This window comes from Synchiropus splendidus, chromosome 3 (genome assembly GCF_027744825.2).
Source record: "Synchiropus splendidus isolate RoL2022-P1 chromosome 3, RoL_Sspl_1.0, whole genome shotgun sequence".
Lineage (NCBI taxonomy): Eukaryota > Metazoa > Chordata > Actinopteri > Syngnathiformes > Callionymidae > Synchiropus > Synchiropus splendidus.
The window spans coordinates 17,578,188-17,602,991 of record NC_071336.1 but is presented as its reverse complement, the minus strand read 5'-3'; the positions used below and the strand labels follow the sequence as shown (position 1 = coordinate 17,602,991).

Here is a 24,804-nt window from a genome sequence, read left to right as displayed (position 1 = left end):
TTCAAAAAGTTATTGGCCGACTGCCAGGGAGGCTGTTTGATATCTTTGATATGTAGCGGCATGCAATAGCGTGTCTGTCAGAAATGAAGAGAGACAGTTCTGATGGAACATGTTCCACTTATGCCAGTCATACGTGAACCACCCGCCAATGAGATTTAAGTGGCTACGCCTATTTGTCTAGTAAACTGGATGTTGGCCGCGGATGTCCACTTGTTAGCAAGACAGCAAATCTGTTTGGCTACATTTATCTACACGATACCTTTGGAAATGGACTTTGGACTTTGTTAGCAAAACAAAATTCCCCAAATTCCTTTTGATTACACAATATACAAGCAGTACAGACAATGAATGACTTCAAAGTCTAGTGGAAACATCCTAAGTTCACGCTGTTTGGCTTCCATTTTTCTGTGGCTGGACTCTGATGAAAATGAATGAGAGCAGCACGCACTGCCCCACTGACCCACAAAGCAAATGTGTTGGTCATGCGGGCAGCAGTGAGGATGCTCCCAGGTAGGAGAGGTCAGATGTTCGAGAGCCATGCCTGAGATTTATGACTGATTTATTAGTGTGCAACCAATCATCGTGGAAAGTCTGCTGCTTTAAGGTTAATATTTTGTCATTATCTGCATAATGAAGATATGACAGTATTTTTGTTTTGTTTACCGCCGACAGTTTCTAGTTGTTTTTTTAAGTCTGGAGCAGCACTAAAACATACTGATGTGTAATTTTTCTGTGGTACTGCAGATTATCCTTTTCCCTCTAAGTGAGGTCTTTTCTTTGTCCACAGAGAGTCAATCTGTCTTTCGAGTTTCCTTTTTATGGACATTTCCTGCGTGAAATCACGGTGGCAACTGGAGGTAAGAGAACACAGGTCTTGAATCCATCTTTCTGTTGCCATCATAAGTGTTATTATTGGATGTGCTGTATGTGCCTGGCATATTAGACTGCACAGACTGTTTTATTGCTCTGAGGTTTCGCGGAGAATGTGGTGAGCTTCATAAAAATCCCAGGCATGGACAAGTATCTGGAGTGGGAGTTACTTGTGAGCAAGTATCTGGGTTTCTGCTGTACGTCTCTCCACAGACCAGTTACAGCTACCAAACAACTTAGTCATGTTGTTTCTGGGAAGCCCCCTCGCTCAAACTTAAGAGGTGAAAATGCTTCACTGGCAGCAACTGTAGAGCAAAACAACTTGCAGCTGAGAAACTGTCTGACTAGAGACAATTGAAAGCTCCACTCCAACCAGCCAGCCTACTCATATTTTTGTGCCGAAATCTGCTTTTAGTCCAGACAACAACAAAACCCAGCCGAGATAAGTTCTCGCTCAGTTTGTCTTTTGATAACCTTTTTCCTGAAATACAGGCAGTCATGCTTTAACCCCTCTCTTGTCTTTCCCTACCATGGAACCTTTAAAATAAAAAAAATAAATAAAAATTAGGGACATTGCCTGCACCTTGAATCTTGTAGCGATAGAGCAACATTAGAGCCATTTCAGCAACACCTGAATGAAAACAGAACTTTACTATTATTACATTTACCAAGGCGGTTATCTATTAAAATATCTTGACTGAATGTCAAGTTATTTTTCAAACAGACAGAAGTTTTTAACGTATTCAACTTAAATGAATGACAAAATGTTGATAATGTGACTAGGGTCAGAGGATTATATGTTGGTGTTTTGGAGTTCCATCTGGATCCTGGAAGAATTTCTTTTTCTCTACCAATGGCTTCTACCGCTGCCCCAAAACAAGCAAGGGAATCTATCTGTGTTTAAATAAATCGCTTCTTGTGTTTCTGTGGTGAATGTGTGGTTGTGCATTTTATCGTTGCTTGGTAAGATTGGTAGAGATCCAAGAATTCATGGTCAGGGTTTGGCACTTTGATTGCTCGCTCGGACACTGCTACTACTACTGCTGCCAGTACAATTCTTAAATCGTGGAAGTTGTTTCATTGATTTGATTGATTTTTCTCCCAAAAATCATAATGGTTTTACTTTTCTCAGTTTTTATTTCAATCAGTAATTTCAATAAACATGCGCCACCGTGGGCAGAAATGGATGTAGACGGCGGTAGGTCAGGTAAGTGGTCGGTTGAATCCTTTCAACTGAAGATGAGGAGACATCTGTACCACGTGGCGCGCTGGAACCCATCAAACGTGCCGACCCGAGTGTGAAGCAGTTTTCCACTCCAGTCTCGATAGTGAAACCAGAGCAGACCAAACTCGCTATTATCAGCTCCCACACTTTAACCCTGGCCTTTCCCAGATGTTTCATGCTGCATTAAATGCTGCTGGAAGAATTTCATTCGACGCCATGTTCATGCGACGCCTCCATCTCCCATCAAGCCCCTGTTGAGTCGGCTGTTTCGGGAGAGAGGATGTTGAGGAACAGCTCTTCGCCTCAAGCTGAGGAGAGATAACGAGAATTAGACAGAGATGGAAGGAAGGATGGAGAAAGAACGGAGGAAGTTATCAGTCAGCTGCAGGCTCTCTTCTTCTTCTGGTCATCCTCTTTATATTCCCCCTGACAGTCTCCTCTATTTTCTCACCTATATATATATATATCAGTTAATGTCACCTTTTATTGCTTTCTGCAGCTCTGCTCAAACCTGACGTCAGGGATCCGTGAGGGATTTGAAAGTCAACACTTAGATACATGAGCTTCTGCTCAAGAAATGTTTTGCAGCACAAACTTTATCTGGTTTTTATTGTTGACTAAAGTAGAGCTTCATTAAAACATTTTATTTTAAGCAGGTGCCTTTTCTACTAATTCATCTTTGTACCCAGGAATATGGTACAGTATTATACTAACAAACAATGCTGCTTTTGATACTGTACTCACTTCAGTACTATTTCTGCTGCTGATACACCTACATCATCTACCACTACTACGATTACAAAAACAATTCTGCTACTAATACCACCACTAGTTCTACAACCTCCACACCACTAAATACACCTGCTACCTGTGCTACATCTACTTCTTCTACAGTGGGAATATGATTATTACTACTGAGTCCACAACTACTAGTAGCATATCTAATCCTGTCATTATGTTGGCATCCACTTTTATTACTGGTAATACAACTACGACAATCCTACTACTACTTTTACTGACATTACTATATATTCGTAATACTACTGCTATCAACACTGCGTCTTTAACTACTACTACTACAGCTGTGATTCCATCGTCACATCCACTTGTAAGAAACTACTCCCAGAAGTTATCCACTTTCATCCCAAGTCATCTATTGCTAGTACTCTCCCTCTGCTGCTCCTACAACGGCTGCCTGTAACAACAATAAGTGGTCAAAATTTTAAATCAGAAATATAAAGAATTTAACCAACAGTATAGACAAGGGTTACATCTGTCCTTCAATGCCTGATGGTGAGAAACAGAAAATAATTCGATCACATCTATTAGATCACAACAAACCCGCTCAACATATACACAGTATATTTTTAAAGTTCTATTTCAAAAACGTCCTATTCCTCAGTGTTATTCATGAGAATCAAAGTTGTTTCTTTTGAGTGATTCGATGAGTTTGGAATGCAAAACTCTTCCTGGACTTGGAGTCTAAGTGACTGATGTCAGCTGAGCCTGTTATTCCAGCTGCTGTGACAACAGTTCTCAATGATGGTGATTATCACAGTTTGCTGCTGGGAGCAGGCGGCTTGTTTGTGCTCTGTTGGAGTTGTGAGTGGAGCACTCAGCATGAGCTCCAGTGGGGATGGCCACCTCCAGCTGTGCTGCGCTGTTCATCCCGTCAGCTGTCAAACTTTGGACACAAAATAAATAAACAAAAATAAGGCGGAACATTGGAGATTGGAAGATAAAACATTGATCATCTGTTACTGTTGTTGTTAACAGCCTTAATGTCATTGGAGTGTTGCTTGTGTATTTGGTGAAATGGAAGCCAAGATTGATCAGTAATTTAGTAACTTGAAGTACTAACAGGGAGGGAGCTAAGCTAGAAGATAAAGATTTACGTCTGAAAACCAGTTGTCCGGCCACAAAATAAAATTGCATGAAATGTATTTGCAAGTCTTGTTTTTGTTTTATTTGGATGTCAAGCCACGGAAAGACATGCAGCTGTGTAGCAGCTTGGTCAGATCAGAAGTGCTGCCTCAGCATTCGTTTTTGTTGACCTGAGCTCCTCAGGAATACACTGCAAATTAGATTAAGACAAAACTGGGAACAAAATGTCAAAAAACACAGCTGGGTTGTGCGTTGTCAACAGCTGGGAACAAGAGAACATATCCTGTAAATCAAGAACAAGACCGAGGTAAACGAAGACCAAACACCATGCACTATCAAGTGAAGCTCCGGTCCGGTCTGACTCCGGCTCTTGTTTATTCCGACGCCCCCGAGCTTTGGATGGAAGAAGATTTGTGAAAGAAAGAATGGTCTTCATGAAGTCCCTGGGTAGCCTGTTTTCTGGACCTGCTGGCTCTCTGGAAGAAGAAGTCTTTTGTTTCTATTGTGGAGTGGTTCTACTTTTTTGTCTGTCTTTTTCACAAATGGATAATTGAATTTCACTACTAATGGTACAACAAATTTTGTTTGCTGTATTGGCAAATCAATAGCAGAAATGTATGATCAAAATAACTATCGAGTTCAAGGTAATTCTATTGGTTGAAAATCACATTAAGGGTGGAGATTAGCAGCTTGGTGGAGGTCTGCTCTCTGAAGTATTTTCTTGTTTTGTGCGTGTCACTGATCTGCATAAAACTCAAACATGTTCTTATGCCAGACTGAAAAATGTCAATAGATTCTTTTTGTTTTGTGGGAGGATCTGTACCAAACACACTTCTCTGCTGGAGCTGCTTGTGAATGCAGATAACAGCATCTAGAAAGACCCTGAAGTGGGCGTAAGAAAGGGGCCAGCAAAGTAAGAAAGAATATTTTCAGTCAGGAAAAATCTTATGATGAAAGTAGTTTATATGGATGGTGTGTGTCACGACAAAAAACATGACTGCCTACCAAATAGGAATCCACATCTCAAGAGGTTATATAATGCTGTTTTTTTTTTCATATATTGACAACATTATTAGACCAAACTGTTGACCAAAATGCTATGCAGTGGTTATTGTGAAGAGCCATCTGACCAATATTATGTTAAGAGAAGAAAAGGAACCATTCTTATCATTTTCATGCATTAATGCATATGTAGGATGTAAAATATTCGTACAAAAGGTTATGGGTATAGTTTTGAGGGGTGGGGTATAATTTGTGGTGGGGAATACATACAAAATAGGAGGGGAAAGAAAAGGGACATTTAGTTCTTGCACAATCATATGCAACAAATTGTGCAAGAAAAAACATTGGGCCAAAATAAACAAACAAAAATAAAAATAAAATGTAAGCTTCTTTGTCAGGAACCTTTGTTAACACACTGGCAAAAAAGAAGTCAATATCACCCAAATTAATTTTGTCATGTGCATGCCACCGTTTCTGCTGGTTTTCTTCAGTGGCAGCTGTGGTGGCGTGGAAAACATGATAAAACTGATATGACTGCCTAATAAGAATCTGTCAGATGGTAAATTAAATGTCTCTCACTGTGTGCGATGAATGCAGCGATAAACTCGTCGCCTGCCAAGTGATGGCGCACAAGCATGTCCCCACACAATCCTCTCTTTTCTGACTCCTCCTTTGGCACCGTGTTGAAATGACATGTACATTAATATAATTTATGTTCTTGTTGTCAAAAGTCTGGTGATTGATGGTTCTGGGAAGTACAAACCCTGACTAAAGATAAAGCAGTGCCGATCGACTCCCATCAGAATGAAGTCATGTACCTTTGCTCTCTTGGATCATCTGTCTGAGGGAGATATTTGAAGTTAATCGTGGAAATTAAACACACCCCTGAAGGGCCTAAATGGAAGGGGAGGAGATTTATCAAATGTCGGTTTTCCATTAACAGAAGACCCTGCATCAGTGTGATATTTGATTATGTCCTTTCAACTACGGACCATTACTTTGCGCACAAAATCCCATCAGTGACACGATACTGAGCAGGATTATTTCATTGATCCCTCCTGAAATGCACTTGGATCCGGCGTGGCTAGGGATGAATTCAATTCAAGATGAACTTAACTATAACAATGTGTTTATCAGCAGTTTTCTAAACATGCTCATGTTGTGGTCGGGAACTGCTGTGTGGGAAGTACTGTGCAATGTCAGGTTGGCTGTTAGTCATGTGTTGAAACTTGACTTTTCATTTGGGTGCTTCATTGTTGATTCTGTTAAAGACATTTTTTTCAGTTTAATAATTAATAATAACATAGAAGGCCATCTGGTTCAGAACCTTGGCTTGACTCCAAACCCAGTAGGGGGCGTGACATAGTCCAGCTGGATATGCAGCACATTTGAATACACAAGAAAGAGGTCTTTGCATTCATGAATAGAAGACTGAGATGAACAAATGAACGGTTGCTAATTTCATGAATATTGGAATCCATATTTCAAGCATTTCATCTGTCTGCTTTATGAAGTGTCATAATATAATTATGCTGCTTGAGTGAGCTCATCCGTCATGTATTCTTCTTCAGGTTTCATCTACACTGGTGATGTGGTTCATCGGATGCTCACGGCGACACAATACATCGCTCCCCTCATGGCGAACTTTGACCCCAGTGTGTCGAGAAACTCTACTGTCATCTACTTCGACAACGGTATGTGGGTTTTAAAGCCGAAGTTGTTGACTTCGTGTTGACATGTTACTTTCTGGGTCAGACCCGAGGATGCAAAAATGATGTCAAGTGTCAGAAAATTCAATAGAAGTCAGTCCGGCTAGGATGGGATTGGATATATAAAAACTTCCAAATCATCTCATTTGAATTGGTGTCATTGGAGTTTAGATTACAGTCAGGACTATTAAAGAGAGGTCCAAAGAAAAAAACTTTCAACATTCAAATGGTCTTTTATAGAGAGACCACCTACAGCATCTATTGTCTCACTGTCATACTATATCAGCTCTGGGCTTAGAACTCCGGGTCTTCCACTTGACATCTCATACTTGTTTAGAAGAACCTGCTTTGGTGGTCCAAATCTGCTGAATGTACTTCTGAGAACCATTCGTTGTTTGTTTGTTTTTAAATCTTCTTTGGGCTGAGTGGAAACCACATGTATTCTATCCATCACATCTCTTTATCTTGGAGTTTCTGGTACTTGAAGCTGATAAACAGTCTTTGGGCCATTAAAGTCTTGAAAATCTTTATGGAAGGTTGTGAGGCGTGTTGCTGTAATCATCCTGGATTTATTGGATTTGTTTTCAGTTCATGTAAAGCTTGTAAGTGGGATCAGTAACAAGGCCAGCGTGTACTCCCTCCACACCTCCGAGCTTTATTTTTAGGCATGCAGTCCCACTTAGTGTTACAGCCTCCTAAACTCACTGCATTGTTAAGAAGTATCTGACTGAGCTGCCAAAGTGTTGTGATCGCCTTTGTTAGTTGTAATCTCCTCCAGTGTTTCCTTCTTATTGCATCACGCGGTTCATCCACATTGTTTGGATGGTTTGAAAGAACTGTTTGGGTTCCAGGTCGAGCGTCTATCATCACAGAGGCTGTGCTCCATTAAAAGTTAAAAAAAGGGTAAACCTGTCCTTGGTTGAAAGAGCACTGGCTGTGCGGTGCAAAAATGAATTGGTTGTGTTTGAAAGACTTTATTGTCCTGGCGTCAGGCCCGATCTGAGCTCAGACAGTGAATGGCTTTCACATCAATGGGCTCTCCCACCCCAACTGTAAATCCCAACCTGGTTAGGATGCAGCACAGGCACTCGTTTGGAGCTCTGCGTCCCGCATTTACACCCCTTTGGAATAAGTCAGGTAAAGTGCAGTTCTCTGGAATAGCAATTTCCAGCTCATGCTAGCTTCTGATTATACATATAGAAACACGTGACCTGCACAATTCCTCCGACTGTGTCTCTGGATCTGGTTCCCGACATGTGCTTGTGTTCAATATAACACAACCCAATATAACTCCATTCATAAAATATGACACAGATTAAGGAATAACGCAATAAAGCAAATGTGAATGACCAAATTTTATTTTTTTCCCCATAGTTATGTTTTTCGTTTTCCCCTGATAGCAGAAGCAGGTCAACCTCATTCATTTCACAGCTCTCCTATCCATGTTGCACACGGTGGTATCACAGGTTTAAAACACCCTATTAGGGTTGTAAGATCTCTATCCTATAGGTATCGATGTTGAGATCTGAACATTCAAGATGTTCATGTCATGAAATCAACAATGTTGGTTTCCTGATGCCAAAGCTGATTCACTTTAGGCCTTTTAATGTCCAGCTAGCAGCAGCCAACATCATAATTGATCAACAACTGAAGCCATTGCACCACTGCACCGCCCCGTATAACATATCTGGCATGATCATCAAGTTATGAAATGTGGTCTGTATCGTTCAGCCCTACAGTTAATGTTACCTCACAGACAGGATGTGAAATGAGCCATTGAAACAGTGCTGCTGCCTTTCGATTTGCCTTCGATTTTACCCACACACAACCCATCCAACATTACACTGTTAGCCAAAAAGTCCCTTTGCTGAAAGCCGGAGTCATTATTGTCATGATGGAATCCAGGCCTGCGACTGCCCTCATGTTTTCAGTTATACATCTCAGTAATATGCATCATTTGCCCCTCAAATGTGGCGCTAAGAATAGGAGGGTGGCTGATATGTTGTTTTCATTGAAGCTGCTCTAAATTTACAAATGATTGATCAAGATGCTGATGCTGAACCTTTTGCACATTGATCACTGTCTGTCTACAAATCATGTTTTTGTAATTATATTTATTTCTTTTCATTTTTTAATGATTTTTTTTCAGTGATTGTCCCTGCCCCCCACTGAAACAGTGATAGCTGAGTCATCCATCGCTGCAGCTCCTGTTTTATCATCTCCGCCTCTATTGCCTTTTTCTTGGTTGATTGTCGAGTTTTCAGACGCATAAAGTTTACTGAACAACTTCCAGTAATTGTATTGTTGGCACCAGATTATTTCGGTGCAATATAAAGAAGAAGAGGTCAAATGTAGATGTTTTTGTTCTGTGTAGGAACGGCTCTGGTGGTGCAGTGGGATCATGTTCACCTGCAGGACAACTACAATCTGGGCAGCTTCACCTTCCAGGCCACGCTGCACAACACAGGCAGGATTGTGTTTGCATACAAAGAGGTGAGCACTCACTTATCAACCAGTCCTTGACACTAGCGGATCGAAAAGTTGCTCGCCTTTCTGACATGATCCTTGATCCGTGATCGACACACATTATCCCAAGAAAATGAAAACATTTCATATTTGCCCTAAATGTAGCATCATTTTTATATATAAGAAAAATGTGGTTGTTTGAGAAATATAATTCTATTTTTCTCCGCCAGAGCATGTGAATCGGTGCATTTAAGGTGGTCTGATGTCTTGTCCCTTGTGCCTGGTCTAATTTTCAGATCCCTGTTGAAGTGGCACTCATCAGCCAAGTCAATCATCCTGTTAAAGTTGGTCTCTCTGACGCCTTTGTTGTGGTCCACAAGATCCAGCAGATACCCAGTGAGTGTGCTTGACATTCTCTGCACTTCATGTCTGACTCCACCATCATTAACAGTATCACTATCAGGTATCAGTTGCACTTTTGTGCAGGTTGCTTTTGTTATTTTAGGTGGTCTAAGCTGGGACTTGGTGGACTGCACTGTTGTTTTATGTATTGTTTTATATTATTTAAATATAAAGCTTGCAAAAACAGCCATGTTTTGAATGTTATTAATCGCAGCGAGTGAGGGATAAGAGCTCTGTCGCTTCACTGAGTTTCATTGCCGGATTCAACCGGTGTAATTGATACTGTTGCTTAGGTTTTACCACTTTGTTTTGAGGCCTTGGATTCTCATAGAGCATGATCCTCCTGTGTTATGACAGAAGCCTCACACTACGTGTAAGACAACAATGAGTAGTCCTGCATCATCCTCAGCAGCGCCGTCGCTGAGAACACATCTTAGATGGCAGTCGGATTTCAACGCGTCTGTACATTGAGTTCCGAAAAACAGCAGATGCTGCGTTGCCATGGCAACCATAGATCTGTTTCCTGTTCTTTAGATTACAGGCCTGAGTAAGTCATTTACACAGACCTGCAGGGTCACAGGCCCTTCTGAAGCACCGAGTCACTTTGTTAAAGAAACCTAGACTCTGCACTTCTTCTTAAAACATGATTTATGGTCCAAGAAAATGATCCTTTCCATTTTCAGGGTAAAATGAAGGTTGTGAGAATAGCAGGGCTGGCTCATTAACTATTGATGGAACAAAGATGTATTAGAGTTCATTAGATATATGTGTGTTCATCTTAATAACAGGAGTTTGATTCAGAGTTTTACAACTGAAGTGGGCTCCCGAACCTTTTCATGGACATGCCATGGTCAGTACCCAACACAGGTGGTTCCACAGATGACATGCTTTGATAGTTGGTTCCTTCATTCTTAAGTGTCATCAGTGTTTTCATGTGGCAGTTTTTAATATCTTATCAAAGCATGACATTGATCCACGGTGCCATCAATTTCAATGTGAAATTCAGGCTGAGTCTAACCCAGATTTCTTCATATGAGAGCTGGTGGTAATGGATGTTTAATGAATGCCAGTGATAGTAATTCCCTCTGGTTAAACAGACAAACTGAATGGACGTCCAGTGTGATTTCTCCAGTTTGATGAAGGTGTCGTCCATCCTGCAGCATCAGCAGCCTAAGGACGGAGGTGTGACCTCTCTGTGACCCCTGTTGGGTGGTTAGGCTCTTGATAATCTTTGTGCTGGAGGCGAAAAGCTGACACTTACCAGGAGAGCTAGAGTGGAAGTGTGGTTGTGTTTTTCAGGTGATGAGTCCTCTGAATCACAAGCCGACACAGCAGGTCTCCGGGGCGACAGCATCCTCTCCCCCGGGGTGACCACTGTAATGAGTTAGAAATCAAAGTGTCTACAGATTGCTGGCTGCACAGAACTGATGTTAGTCGCTGCACATTCATATGTGACGCTCACTTCTCAGCATTATTCCTGCTGCCTTTGTTTTTCAAGATGTAAAGAGATACTGCAGCATAGTCCTGGACATGGGCGTCTCTTTGCTTGTTTGTAGATTTTTTCTTCAGCGATATGGGTTTTATTTGCTTGTGGTTTCAACTTTACACTACATTTGTGAGTTCATTTTTATTTGTGTTGTGAGTCTGTAATGTTGCTTACATTACAAACTCAAGGGCTCCATCAATGTTTAGTAGTACACAGAGAGCAACGTGTCTTCTGCTAAATCTACAATGCGCTACTATGCGTCTCCTCACCTGTCTGTATTTTATAAGCAGCTGTTTAAAGGGACCCTGTCGTGCAGCTTGGAGTCAAAATAGAATTTTAAACATTTGTATTTACCTAGTTATATGCAGCTAAAGTTTACCAAATTGCTGTCTCTCTCAAAAAGCTCTAAAGCTAAGCTGCCAAAATGCTTTAAGCATATGCTTTCAGTGTTTTTCAGGAAAAAAAGTCAGAATTCTGACTTTTTTCTCAGAATTCTGACTTTAAAGTGAGAATTCTGACTTTAATCTCAGAAGTCCGTTGTTGTTTATGGCCCATGGAATCCTCAACCACAGCTCCTTGTTCACGCTCAGCTTTTCTTTAGAGCATTTGCCCAAAAAGGAGACCAATCTCCAACGTTATTATAGTTCATGAAAAAACAAAAACTAGAATTGTAAATCATTATTCCTGGTTGGCTTCAATCGTAAAACTCGTAACTGTAGCATACAGAGGAAACAGTTGTAAGTGTATCTTTAAGTTTATTCACTCTGGGTTGTCACTTCAATTGAAGCCCTTTTATGAATGATAGATCGATACCTGAACTAGCTTTAGCAACACATTTTATCTGCTAACAATCAGTTAGCGGGTTAAATATTTTACCTCTTAAGTGTTGCAGAAAAGGGGGAAAATGAGTCTTCACATAGCATGCCAGAACAACTGGTGTGTGTTTATACCAAGACATTTTGTCGCAAAGCATTGAATGTTCTTTCACATCCCACTATATGCTGGTGGGGTTTCATCTGGCTGACACTAAAGTGAACTCTGAAAACCTGGACGAGCATGATGGAGCTCCGATTTTTAAGAAGCCTGTGTAAGTATGAAAAGTCAGTGGCTGGTTTGACTTCTTCACTGAGCCAGAGTCAATGATGTGGCCCATCATCTGCTCCATCTCACCCGGGTGATGACTCGATGTTCCGGATGATGGAGTGTGTGGCCTTTCAACAGGCTCTGATTGATGTCCGCTGCTCGAGAGAATTGCTATCGTCCGTCGTGGAGTCACAGGTTGAGACTCGGGCTCCGGTGAAATAAATGGCAACGCTGGCTTCTGCTTCCCGCTCCACTTCCTTCTCTTGTCCCAGTTTCTGTCTGTAGATGAAAGACTGCTGATGGCTTGTTCCTCTCGTTCATGCGATTTGTAGATGTGAGAAGAAGGACGATCTACGAGTACCACCGCGTGGAGCTGACGAAGACCAGGATCACCAACTCCACAGCCGTGGAAATAATGCCTCTGCCCAGTGAGAAGGATCATTCAGAGGGTCGGTGACAGGTTTAACGTGAGACTTTAACTGTGCTGTCTTCTTCTCCCCAGCATGTCTTCAGTTCACCACCTGCAGCTCCTGCGTCTCCTCACAGATCAACTTCAACTGCAGCTGGTGCCATCGGCTCAACAGGTTTCTCCACCTTACACCTCAATTTGTGGTATCGGTAGTGAAAATATCGGCTCATAGGGTGTCATTGCAAATACATACCGAAATCTCAGAAACAGAATCTAACCGCTGGCTGCTTCTGATGAAATATGTGTTCATAAAATACCACCGTTTTTTTCTCTTGCGCCCAATATTGATGAGCTGTCCTTGGTCCGTATCTCAAGTGTGTGTTTTATAGATCCGTGTGGTGATGAGAGACCAAGATACAACTTTATTGATCCACCTGGAGGTGCATGCAGAACAATGCACAGCAGTGCAGATGAGGATTCATTTAAAGAAACAAAGAGAGAATCAATAAAAACATGAGCCGTCAGTGCGCTGCTAATCATGACATCATTACAGGCGTTTGTTGCGAGTTCTCGTTTCATTATGAATGATAACCAGTGTTGCCACAGTAAAAGTAATCCGTCTACTGATTACTCCCTCAAAAAGTAACTTAGTTACTTTACTGATTACTTGAATTTAAAAGTAACTAAGTTAGATTACAAGTTACTTGTCAAGTTACATTTGGCAGCCGACGACAGCTCTCATTGACTGAACAATATCTTTTATGTCAATTTTGAGGTTGGAGTTCTTGGAGGTCCAGTGTTTTTCCATGTTTGGGGTCATTTTGTTAGCAAAATCTCAGTTTTATGAATGTACAGTCAATGTTTTGCTGTGACACACTCTAACCCACTGGAGCTAAACCATACACAAAAAGCAACACGAATGAAAAACAAAACAAAGTGACATATTGTCATTTATATAATAAAATGTTGGGAACGCCCCATTATTTTTATTATTATTTTACTTTTTTTCTTTTTAAAATACAAGGCAGAAGTTTATTAAGTCTCAGTGTGACACGTCTCCTATTGGCCAGCTGGAGGCAGTAGTTGCTCTTAAGTGGCTGCTGTTACTCGCCTTTATTTCTGACTTTTGAGAGAAAATGCAACATCAGTACATCACACCAGTACCGTTTCTTCCCGCACCAAAGAAAAAATAATCGATAAAAGTCTAAAGATCTATCATAACTGTCGTTTAACTTGACCTGTTGCGAGGCTACTTTATTTCACTCTCTTTAACCAGTGACTTCTGCGCATTGGTGGACCGTGCAGGGTTAATACCGTCATCTATAGCAGACACTAGTTCAAAGTAGTGGCTGTATTTTCAGCTAGAAATGTGCATCTCTCTCCTCACGCCTGTTATTTACTGCTGTGTAGCCAGCAGTAAATATAAGAGTATTATAATAATAATATAAGATAATAATAATATAAGATAATAATAATATAAGAACGCGCTACTAAGTAACGCGTTACTGTTACTGGCATCACTGATGATAACCTAATATCTCTCCAAACCACTTGTTTGATTCGTAGACTGCATACAACAGCCGCAGCTGCTCTTTGTTCATACAATGATATTCCCTCAGACAGATTGATGTTTGTCCGCACTAGATGTTGTGGCCCACTGCGACATCTGGAGTGTTTTATTTATCCACCGCAGCGACCCTTCGTCCCATCCGCCTCAAGTAGAGCACCTCAAAACCAGAGCATAGCTGTGAGCTGAGCTTCATTAAGGTTGCTCTCTTAAAGCGCCTTTCATTAACCCCCAAGTCTGAGAGGCCGGTGGAGTGTCTCATTAGCTCATGTGTAAAGCGTGTTGGCTTCTTTTACATCACGGCGCTGAACAAACGGTGGAGTAAAAGTGAGCGGGGAAAATGAGAGGCCTCATTAAAATGCAGCTGATTAAGAGCACTGCTTCAGGCGAAGAGCGTCTCTATGAATAACGGAGCGCCGCACTGTAAATGAGTTTGGCCAGTGCTGAAGAATATAAGATGCAGCTGGAACGCCAGTTGCAAAACGCCACCCGTGTGTTAAATTAGGAAGAGCGGGCCGCGTTACTGACCAAATTAAAGGCCGGTCAGTGACGCGCGTGATAACTGATCCAGGTGACTGTCAAAACGCATCCCTGCGAAAAAGACTGCAGCAGCTCGCAGTCAGTGAAAAAAAAAAAAAAACATGCGGAAAACACGATCAGCAAATTCTGCAGAGACGCTTATCAGCACTTTGATAGATTTGCATATTTCCATTTATAAATTATCTCTTCTGCACGACTAAACAAAAGTGACGCCTCAGCTGTCTGGCGCGCTACGCTAACATCACTTCAGCGGCGCGAAGTGAGCAGAGACAGGAAGAGGCAGATAAGGGCAATACTGGGCCTTTTTCTGTTTGAAGTTTGACTCAGTTTGATACATAACACCTAAGTGTAAGTGCTATTGCCAGGTATTTTGCATTAAATATTTAAGTCGTGCGTATGTTTACTATACTTGCTTGTTGTTTGTTAACATCTGAGCTGAATGGATGATCACGATGACGCTGATCTAGGGTGTGTGGATTTCAAGTGCCTTCACAGTGATGAGTCTACGCCACTACAGAAATAATTCACATACTTATATGGTCAACGACAAAGTGCTAGACCAAATGAGTCATCTAAATCAGCAGTTGAAATCATTTCAAGATGAGATGTTGAGGAGCTCGTCTGCTGAAATGATGGAACGCAAAGCACCAGGCGATCATCGTGTCAAACTTCCGCTGCGCGGCTTGTTTGTTCTGGATGGACATAAGAAGACGGTTTGACTGACAGGCTCAATCGACCAGTAGGATCATGAGTACATCACAGGCCAGACACTGATCACTGAAAGTATGAACGAGGTTTTGGATTAGTCAGGATCGCGTCACAGTCTTATTTATTATAAAAAGAGACAAGACATTTTCCGCTCGATTCTCTTCATTCTTCAGCCAGGGTTGTTAGGAGGTTTGTGCAAGTACTTTTACAATTTTCTCAGAGAATAATTATATCACATGGTCTCTCTCTACAAGGTGAATTGTCTGAAAACTAAAATGAATTTCAGATGCATTCGGAGTGTTTGAATGGACTGTGAACATTCTTTATTTACGCTTCATTTCCATTCAAAGGCTTCTCCGCATTCCTAATTATAAAGCAGTGTGGTTCAGTGATGCAGAACAGCAATAGATGCCACGTCGAGGTAACAAAACTCCAGCACTCTCCTGGGACTGTTTAGTCCAGACTGCGTTGTGTCGTCTCCTTCCTTCACACAAGCGAGAGATCAGGATTAAGAGCAGGAATCTGTAGACTGGATACATAAATAAATGGAGAGATTAGTGAAGTAGAAAAATGAAAATTGCCTCCAACACGAGAAAAATGTACCCGGTCGGGAATAACTAAAACTTCAATGGATTCTCTGAGCAGTATATATGTGTGTGTGCTCAGTCGATCTCCCACCTGCAGTGATGAATGATCCACAAGGCTCTTTTCTGCTTCGCTGTATTTACCAGAGGACATAGCGAGATGGGGCCCAGCCGTTTTGTAACCTGGAGGAGGATTAGTGGCCGACGTCCCAAACTGCTTTACGCCTCTTGAGTCCGACTTTGTGGTAGACACAGTCCACTCAAGACCACCTTTAATCCGAAGATCCCTGACCCACTAATGTACCTCTCTCTCTCTTCGCCACAACATTCTCAAGCTCGACAGGAGAGAGGAGTTCAAATGTGCGAGTGATGTTGTCAGCGCTGCCTTCAGGACTGTTCATATTTGTGCACCATCGCTGAGAGTAATGAGGTCTAAAGGAGGGTACACTGTTGAGCCACTGGATTTAGTCAGAGGGAGAGGAGTCCCTGTAGTGGACAGTTGTACAGAAGCCATTTTCTCCTGAACCCAATGGTGTCCTGCAGCTGTATATCATCCTGTTGAATACGCTGTTTCAGAGCGGAAACAAACTTGTCTCTGGAAACATATCGGCGAGGAGGTTCACACATATTGTTAAACACCACTTCTCTTAGCACGTTTTTTGTCTCTGGTATGATCTGAGGATGCTGTCAGTCAAATAATAGCAAAGGCACTGTCCAGTTTGGGAAAAGTGGAGGCGTTCACGTTTCGTGGGTTCAGTCAGGTCATCCAGGCACATTAGAACAGCTGCTCTGTGAAGGTGACGCAGGCATCTCTCCAGGATGTGTCCTGGTGTGGTGTTCAGGCCACATCGACATAGCAGAGTTAGCAAGGACACTCAGACAAGCCTATATGTCTCCATCACATTTCTCACTCCTGGTTCTGGAGGAATGTGGAAGGCTAACTTATGGATCAACAGCGAGAATGTGTTGATTTCTCCATCGTCTAGAGCGGGGGTTCTTAACCTTTTTTCATCTTGGGGACCACGTTTCCCAGAACATTCAATAGAACTGATTCATTACTCTTGATTTCATATGTGATCAACAACTATATTTAATCTACCTACATGTAAACAAACCAAACCTTGTGAAATGACGTGATACCATGTGATCATGGCAAAGGTTTTTATTTGTCATCGAAAAGTCCAACCAGCAAAACTTCCCTTTAGGAGGCACCCGGCCCTATGGTTAAGAATCACTGGTCTGGAGAATAGTTCTGGAACATCTTGGTCTCTTGACCTCTGTCCTCAGTTTAAAATACTTTTCTTTTCAGATGTTCTAGTGGATTTGACCGCCATCGTCAGGATTGGGTGGACAACAGTTGTCCAGATGAGGTGAGATGGTGTGGCTTTTCCTTATGCTGAGGTGTATCCTTGTGCACTGCATTACTGACAACAATAACTCCATATGATTCTACACAGACAAAGGATAAAATGTGTGACATCACCGACACCACACACCTCTCCCCCTTCACCACTGCGATAGCCAAAACAACCTCCAGAAGCAAAGACTCGACAGAAGGCAAAGAGCCGCCCTCCACCAACCCCCCGCCCACCAGCGCCCCCACTGAAGGTAAAGTAGATCCAGATGGGATAAATTCATGGAAGAGTGTTTGGATGGAAGTGAGCAGACGAGTGCTACTCTGGCAAGAGTCTAAGCGCTATAAGACTTTTTGGAAGACGTTGAATTGTTTAGCAGACGTCGCCCAGATGTCTGGAGGAGAGGTGCGATTTAACAATGATGTTCAGACAATACAGCAGCTCATTCATTTCTTCTGCGCAGCTTTTTGTGGGAAACTTTCTGTCAAATGCTTGGACTTCCCTTCTGCACGTCCACCATTTTGATGAATGAGGAAACTTTAATTTGCTGGAGTGTATTGTAAGGGCCTATAAAACGTTTAAGAGGAAATTTGATGGAGGGATTTTATGGAGGTTAGTGGAAATTGACTTTACACTCATTGTGGAGTTAATTGGACACAATCTAACAAGAAAATTATAAGGGCATAACCCAGAACAAGGGGTTCCTAAACTGGAAAAGCACTTGAAGGGCACAGACGTCTAACACCCATACTTTCATACTTTTCTAACGCATTTAAAAGAGTAGAAAGTAGAATTGAATGGCAGCGACTTCTAGGAACTGGCTCACACAACACACACAGTAGGAGTTAGTGTTGTAGTCAAGACCTCACTATTTGTGATCTAGACATTGTCGAGACTGGACTGAATCACAGCCGAGACCATGATATTTGCAGATCAAGGCCAAGCCGCGATCAAGATATTTGGAGGTTGAGTGACCAGATAAGACAGTATATGCACAAATGAAAAAAAAAAAATCCAAGGACAAGTACACATTGGTTAACCAGTCACTTGCCAGCTGAAGTAGCACTAGTCTGACAACAGTCGTCAGACACCTTATTGGTGTTTGGGCATCCTCCTGACTAGTTGCAAACAAAAACCGGTTCCCACAGCGCCCAAAAAGCCAGAATCCTTCTTTTACCATTTATGCTTTTACATAAAGGCAGCCACGACAATTCATTTCAGCAAGTTATTTAATAATAATCTGCTGGAAAAAGGGTATGGTCACCTCAAAATTGTGACAACAACAAGGAAGCTGCTGTATTGTTGTTTTCTCTGTCGAGAAATTCCGAGTACCTCCAGTCCGAGACATAGAAAAGACCGTGTAAAAATGCTTCCAAGACTGAGACGGGACAAAGACTCTAAAAAAGTTTTCTGGAGGCCGGTTTCGAGACCAAGACTGATCACCAGTAGGTATGTAGTTAAACATGCACTACAGAGAGTGAGAAATCCTTTACAAGGATGGTGCTACTTAGGAGCACCAGCATCTACATTTACATTCATGTTTTTTTTTTGTTTTTAGCATTTTTAACTAGTTGGTTTGACCACTAGTCGAATTGTGGTCAAACCAACCTGTAGTGGAGGAACTCAAGGCTTGGGAGGGGAACCTCTGAGACGGACAACTTGTGCCCTCACAAAATCTAGACTCAAAACAGGCCATTCACTGCAACTGTTGACTGTGGCAGGAGGAAGTAGTCGGCAAAAGAAGAATCAAAAAGACAAGATGAGAAATGACTCATTCATCATGGAGCTCCAGTGAGTGTCCAGAACCGCATGTCCCCTGCCCTTCTTTACTCTACTTCAAACAAAAATTTAAGTACAGTTACCTATATGTCCAGTGTTGGATCACTGCGCTGACTCAGCTAATATTCTGGTCTCTGCATGGAGCTATTGACTCGACTCTTCATTCACCTTAAAGTATTAATGAAAGACATTAAGAACGAGACCAGTCCAGTGTTAACACAACGATTAACTGATCTGCATTCAGTCCGGAAGTTCATAGTATTTTTATTGAGAGAATACAAAGCTCCCGACAGGAGACAAACCTTCAACACTGCAGCATCACCTCTGTGTTATCTGATGCAAATTTTCCCTGAAAGGCTCAGATGAGATCTTTTTGCTGATGGTGGGAAAATGGCCAAGGTGTCCTCCAAAGCTCCTTTACCTCCACAGAGAAAGAAAAGAAAAAAGAGCTGGATGAATTTTTCACATTCCATTTTCCATGTCATACATGTCAACCACTTTTAAACCACAGGAAACCTTGTAACCGTTGACCTTTTGGAATGTCTTCTATCAGAGTTTTCATTGCTTCAAATTGGCTTCAGGATCGCAGTCACCAAAAAAAAAAAAAAAATCACTGTTTTATGTCGAATCTAAATTTCTGCTGCAGATAAATCTAACTCTTTTATGTGAATTCAGAATTTCTTAGTGATAACAGAAGGTGTCCTGTTGTGTCATTTTAATGGTCATAATTATACTTGTATGGAAGGTTCATGAGGAGCCAATAAACACATCGAACACCTTCCACATTTACCACACTTAAATCCCTATTATTTTAATTCTTGGAGGAAAGTCCATTTGCTTTCATCTCAGCTGCAGTTGACCTTTCGTCCACTGCGCAACCATTAATCACGAGTGGACTGTTTAAAAGTCCAGGATGAGCACCATGAGGGAGGCGTGTGAAGTGTCCAGCGTGGAGGCAAAACAGCTCCAGAGATCAGAGCGGGGCGTGGCGACAGGGGTGAGGCGTGTGTCTGAGTGAGTGGGATCGAGTGTGAGTGCGCGCAGAGGTCACATTGTGGTATTTGTTCTGTAGTCAACGCAGAAAACTTCTGACACGAACAGCAGATCAGTTTCGCACTCCTGTCCAGCTTCAGCTGTGGAGGTCGAAGGTCAAGTTAGTGTGAAGGTCAGGCTGGTGCAGCTGGGTCTGTGTGTGTCAGAAAGTCAGTGTGTCAACAAAGATTTTAGGTTTCACTAGAGTCACCATTTAATACCAGGGCTTTGACTGCAAGTAGTTTATTTTATTCACAAATGGAAAATATAAGTGACAGTTATTGTTTAGTCTTTATCCGTTGACCCATTTTTTGTTCTTGTTGCCCAGTGAGCATTGGATGTACACTGTAAATATTTAAATCCTGTCTAAGTAAAAATGTTCAAAGTATGTCTGGCAGTGCTGCATTTGCATGTGAGGGTGAGGGCTCCGGGAGAAGTGGGTCGTGCCACATTTCCATATCTCACATATTGGGTTTTCCCCAGACTACTTATATGTGCAGCGCTCTGCACACGCAACTATTATAATCAAAGAGGGCCTTATTGAGCTTATTTTAAATGTTAAGAAGGAGCATCATCTCACTGGGGACAAGAGGCTCCGTTGTTTTTTGGTAGAAAAACAAACGTTTCATTTCAGCTTTTAATCATTTTTACTGGGAGAACTGTTTTTTGTGTCGCCCACTTTTGGGAATTGACTTACTGTTGACTGGTGACTTCTAAGACAGTGACTTCATTCAAGTTGAATACATGCTGAAATGAGAGTGTCTTGCACTTAAAATCATTGAGAGAATAACTAAGAAATGGAGTGTTACATGCACAGCGATGCAGCTAATATACAGTATGCATTTTCACGGGTAAACAAGCTTCATGCTGCCAATATATTGAGGTTTTCGCCAGCGTGTCCGCAGCTCGACTACATCCTGGATGACTAGAGACCAGAGGCAGCATCTGAGACCCACTGTGGTGTCAGAACCTCCGACACACAGGTGAAAACAGTGCATTTTGACTGATTTTATGCAAATAAAAGATGTCATGGGTTCGTGATTCAAGATCAGGACATTGCCAAGTTTGTTTCATGAGTCAGTCTCCAGGCTGGACCCTGTTTTCAAAACTAGTTTTGAAGTGATTCTTGTGCCGACTACATGGAAACCTCTGAACTTTCTACTGCGCAGACAGCAGTGCTGCACCCATGGCTTATTCACCAGTGTGGCTTGTGTCTGAACAAGATCTATTTTCCTTCTTAAATTTATTGGGTGCCCTCTATTACCTGGGATTTATGGTATGTCACAAATTCCACGTCTTTATTCTTGACTCAATAATTTTTAGTGTAAAAAATGCAGCCCAGTTTCAGTTTTGAGAGGGAGACAAACAATATGTTTTCAGAAATATACTCCACACAGACAGGGTAGCTCAGGCAGTGTGACAGCGTTGGTCTCTTGGCATGTGGCCTGTGATGGACAGTTGACCAGTCCAAGGTGTGTTCCGCCTCTCGCCTCGGAAGTAACTGGGATGGGGATGACGAGAAGGTGAAAATAACACGAGTCACATTTTTCATTTATTTATTTTCCTTTCATTTGTTTTTTTTTCATGGAGAATTTCCACCCAAGTGGGGTTTTTTTTCATATTAATTTGTTTATTTTTTTCTCCTGCCTCTTGTTCACTGTGAAGTTGATTTTTCAGGACCATTCACTGTTCACCTGACACGAAGGTTGACTCCACTCCTTTTTTTTAATTGACAATTCAGAGATTTATTTAAATGGTTGATCAACATCACACCATTTGTAGTTGCTGAATGTGTTTTTCAGAGAATTAGATGAGTAGATTTCGCTTCAACTCAACTTCCAAACATTTTAATGTTCTTCTGTTTTTCACAGATGACACAAAGATCGCGCTGCATCTGAGAGACAACCAAAGTACGTACCTGGTTTTTATCACTCCTCTGTTACTATTTCTTAATTTTGTGTTTGGGTCTCCTGCTGATGCAGCTGCTTTTGATGTCTCCATGCATGTGCTCCATCAGCTCATAAACTTTGTGTCTGAAATCAATTAGTTCTTTCTGGATGTCACCTGTAAATGAAGGCATCTGTTTCTGTATCATAGTGCAGGAAGTGCTTGTCTGGAAATTTGAAGTGTCATGTTGATTGCACTGGTTCAGAGCACAATGGCCTCAGAAGTGTCATGTTATTTGTGTGACAAACTCTTGGACAAGCAGTAAGAAGATACGATAAAGAAAAGAAATCTTACTCCAATACAAAGTTTTTTTTGGCATTTTTCTACAGTTTTTATGAGCAAAGAAAAACTCCTTTTGTGCTCAACCTTGTGCGAGTGCTCAACCTCGTCTCTTCTTTTTACACTCAACGCCTGCCATCATTATGTTTGTGGAATGGAGTCACACATGAGGTGACATTTATTGACCACAAAAGTGTTTTTTATTCTCTCCCACCACTTCATTACATGCTGGAGTAAAATGTGACTTCAAAATATCGCATACATGAATGCAAAATCTCTTGACTGCTTCAGGATTTTGACACAAAAGTCACGCCATACGGAAGGTGTGTGCGCACATCTCTACCTTGTCACTCACAGACAGATGCTGTCTGATAAATGAACCAGAGACCCTCCTCTCATAGCGCCGATCATCCGTAAACAATATTAAAGCATGGAGAGAAATGGCATCTGCTTCTTGTGAAGGTGATTTCTGGTCCCCTTAATATGCCTCAGATATTCCCATCATTCTTTCAACACAGCCTTCCACATGTTTCATTTCCTCCCAGGAGAAATTGGATATCTGTAGTTTGAATCAGCATTTCATCACATTGAGCTGCTGCTTCTCCAGCTCTCCAGATGAGCAAACTAAACACCAGATCTCTGCTTCGCTCCTGTGTCTGTATGTTTGAGCTCTGTGCCTCAGGTAAAGCACTTCCTGGTAGCTGGCTCCAGCCCCCTGCTAGTGGTAATCGGTGGTAGAAACTGAATGAATGACCCAATGGCCTCACATTTATTTCTACCTATAGTACATTACAGTTCTAAGCAGCCTATCAAAAGTGCAAAGGATCCCAGCAGAGCTTTAGTCTGGACTGCTAAAGGGAAGGCTGTGTCGATGACAGCAGGTACTGAGGGACGTGTGCAGCTGCTAACCAGGAGTTTTGCCTCTCTCAGGTTTGAACTGTTTGCTTCCTGGAATCCCATTAGCCAGACAAGAGAGTGACGGTGTTTATAGCAGCAGCACAAATGCAGAGCTGATAAACAGCTTGGCGAGGCTTCCACTGCACGTTACCATTTGTCCTTTGTGAAATGCTGTAATGTGTTTTACTGCTGTGTGAAATGGCAGCATCCATTAGTGCTGTCTGAGTCTCCTCTGGTTCACGGCAGTCGTAAAGTTGATAGTGAACTAATTCAGGGTGATTCGTGGAAAAACTGTTGCCCATGAAACAAAATGTCTTCATCACTCTCTACCTCTGAACATGTTATTTATGTAATAATATGTAATTATGTAATAATATTCTCATTATTATTATTTTTGTTGTTTGTGTGTGTTCCCCAATCTGCCCAAAAGATTGAAAGGCCAACAAGATAAAGCCATTGATTGGAAGGACTTTCCAAACATTGACATTGGCAATCTTCCATTTCCAAACAACTTTAGAAAGCGGCTCGAAAGTTGTGCATTTGAAGGAGAAAACTTTCAGGAAAAGGATGTTTTTAGTTGGCTCTCACTTCTGAGACTTTATTCAGGTTCGCGAGTCAAAAGAGTTTAACCACTTGATACTCAAGCTTTTCCCCCATTTTTTTTTTATTTCCGCATGCAAGCTGGGGTATGAAGAGCTTCAGAGATAAAATACATTTTGGCTTTGTAGAGAAAGTAGTTGCAAAACTTGAACCAAAAGATTATTTCTTTGTTATTACAGTGATTATCACACTCCTTATTTTCATTAGTACTTTTGAAAATGAGTAAAAATTACATACCTGTGATGTACAATACTTTGGAAATGTTGAAGTTCTTAAACGAGATGGCGAGAATAGTGTTGTTTGGTGGATGGTGAGTGCCGCCTACCGGTGACTAGTAGAAGTGCAGGACTGTACTTAAATGCGCTCTAACCTCCTCAGACCCGGGCGTTTGTTGCCATTTGGAATAGGAATTACCTTTCATAACTTCTCCTTTTCTTCTAAGGAAAGTTGTTTTTGCTCGTGGAAAATTATTATTAAATGATTCAAAATGTAATCCTACTATAACGCATTTCAAGTCATATGATGGTGGTGATATTATTCTTCATTTTCAAAATCTGAATTGAATTAAATGTCTCTGGCTGGTACTGAAAGGCACAAATGTCATCATCACGTGTGGACTGACACCTAAGAGACAAGCTTAAATATGCAAGAATATATTTTTTTGTCAATTTCTCACGGTAGTTATCAAGTAACCCGAAACAAATCATTCTTGGTGCTTGTTATTTACACCCTCCAGTGGCAGAACCTGACAGTAAAAAGTGTCGCTTCCTCTTTGTGTCCAGTGATGCCAGCTGAGAGCTCCGTGGACCGGACAGCCAATAAGCATCCACTGCACGCCGGTCTGATCCTGGGAATTCTGCTGGTGATGCTGGTGATGATCGCAGGCGTGCTGGTCACCGTCTACATCTACCACCACCCAACGTCCGCCGCCAGCCTCTTCCTCATCGAGGTCAGTCCAGTTACACACCCACGCCTGATGG

General features: G+C 41.7%; 1 protein-coding gene across 1 annotated transcript in view; it reads left to right on the top strand.

The window, feature by feature from the left end:
* plxdc2b (plexin domain containing 2b) overlaps positions 1–24,804 on the top strand; it is a 68,759-nt gene that overhangs the window by 41,557 nt on the left and 2,398 nt on the right. The window contains exons 4-13 of the mRNA XM_053860749.1: positions 788–857; positions 6,553–6,675; positions 9,065–9,183; positions 9,453–9,552; positions 12,460–12,555; positions 12,630–12,711; positions 17,245–17,305; positions 17,393–17,543; positions 21,973–22,011; positions 24,607–24,773. Coding sequence (XP_053716724.1) covers positions 788–857; positions 6,553–6,675; positions 9,065–9,183; positions 9,453–9,552; positions 12,460–12,555; positions 12,630–12,711; positions 17,245–17,305; positions 17,393–17,543; positions 21,973–22,011; positions 24,607–24,773 — 1,008 coding nt within the window. The remainder of the gene's footprint in view (positions 1–787; positions 858–6,552; positions 6,676–9,064; positions 9,184–9,452; positions 9,553–12,459; positions 12,556–12,629; positions 12,712–17,244; positions 17,306–17,392; positions 17,544–21,972; positions 22,012–24,606; positions 24,774–24,804) is intronic.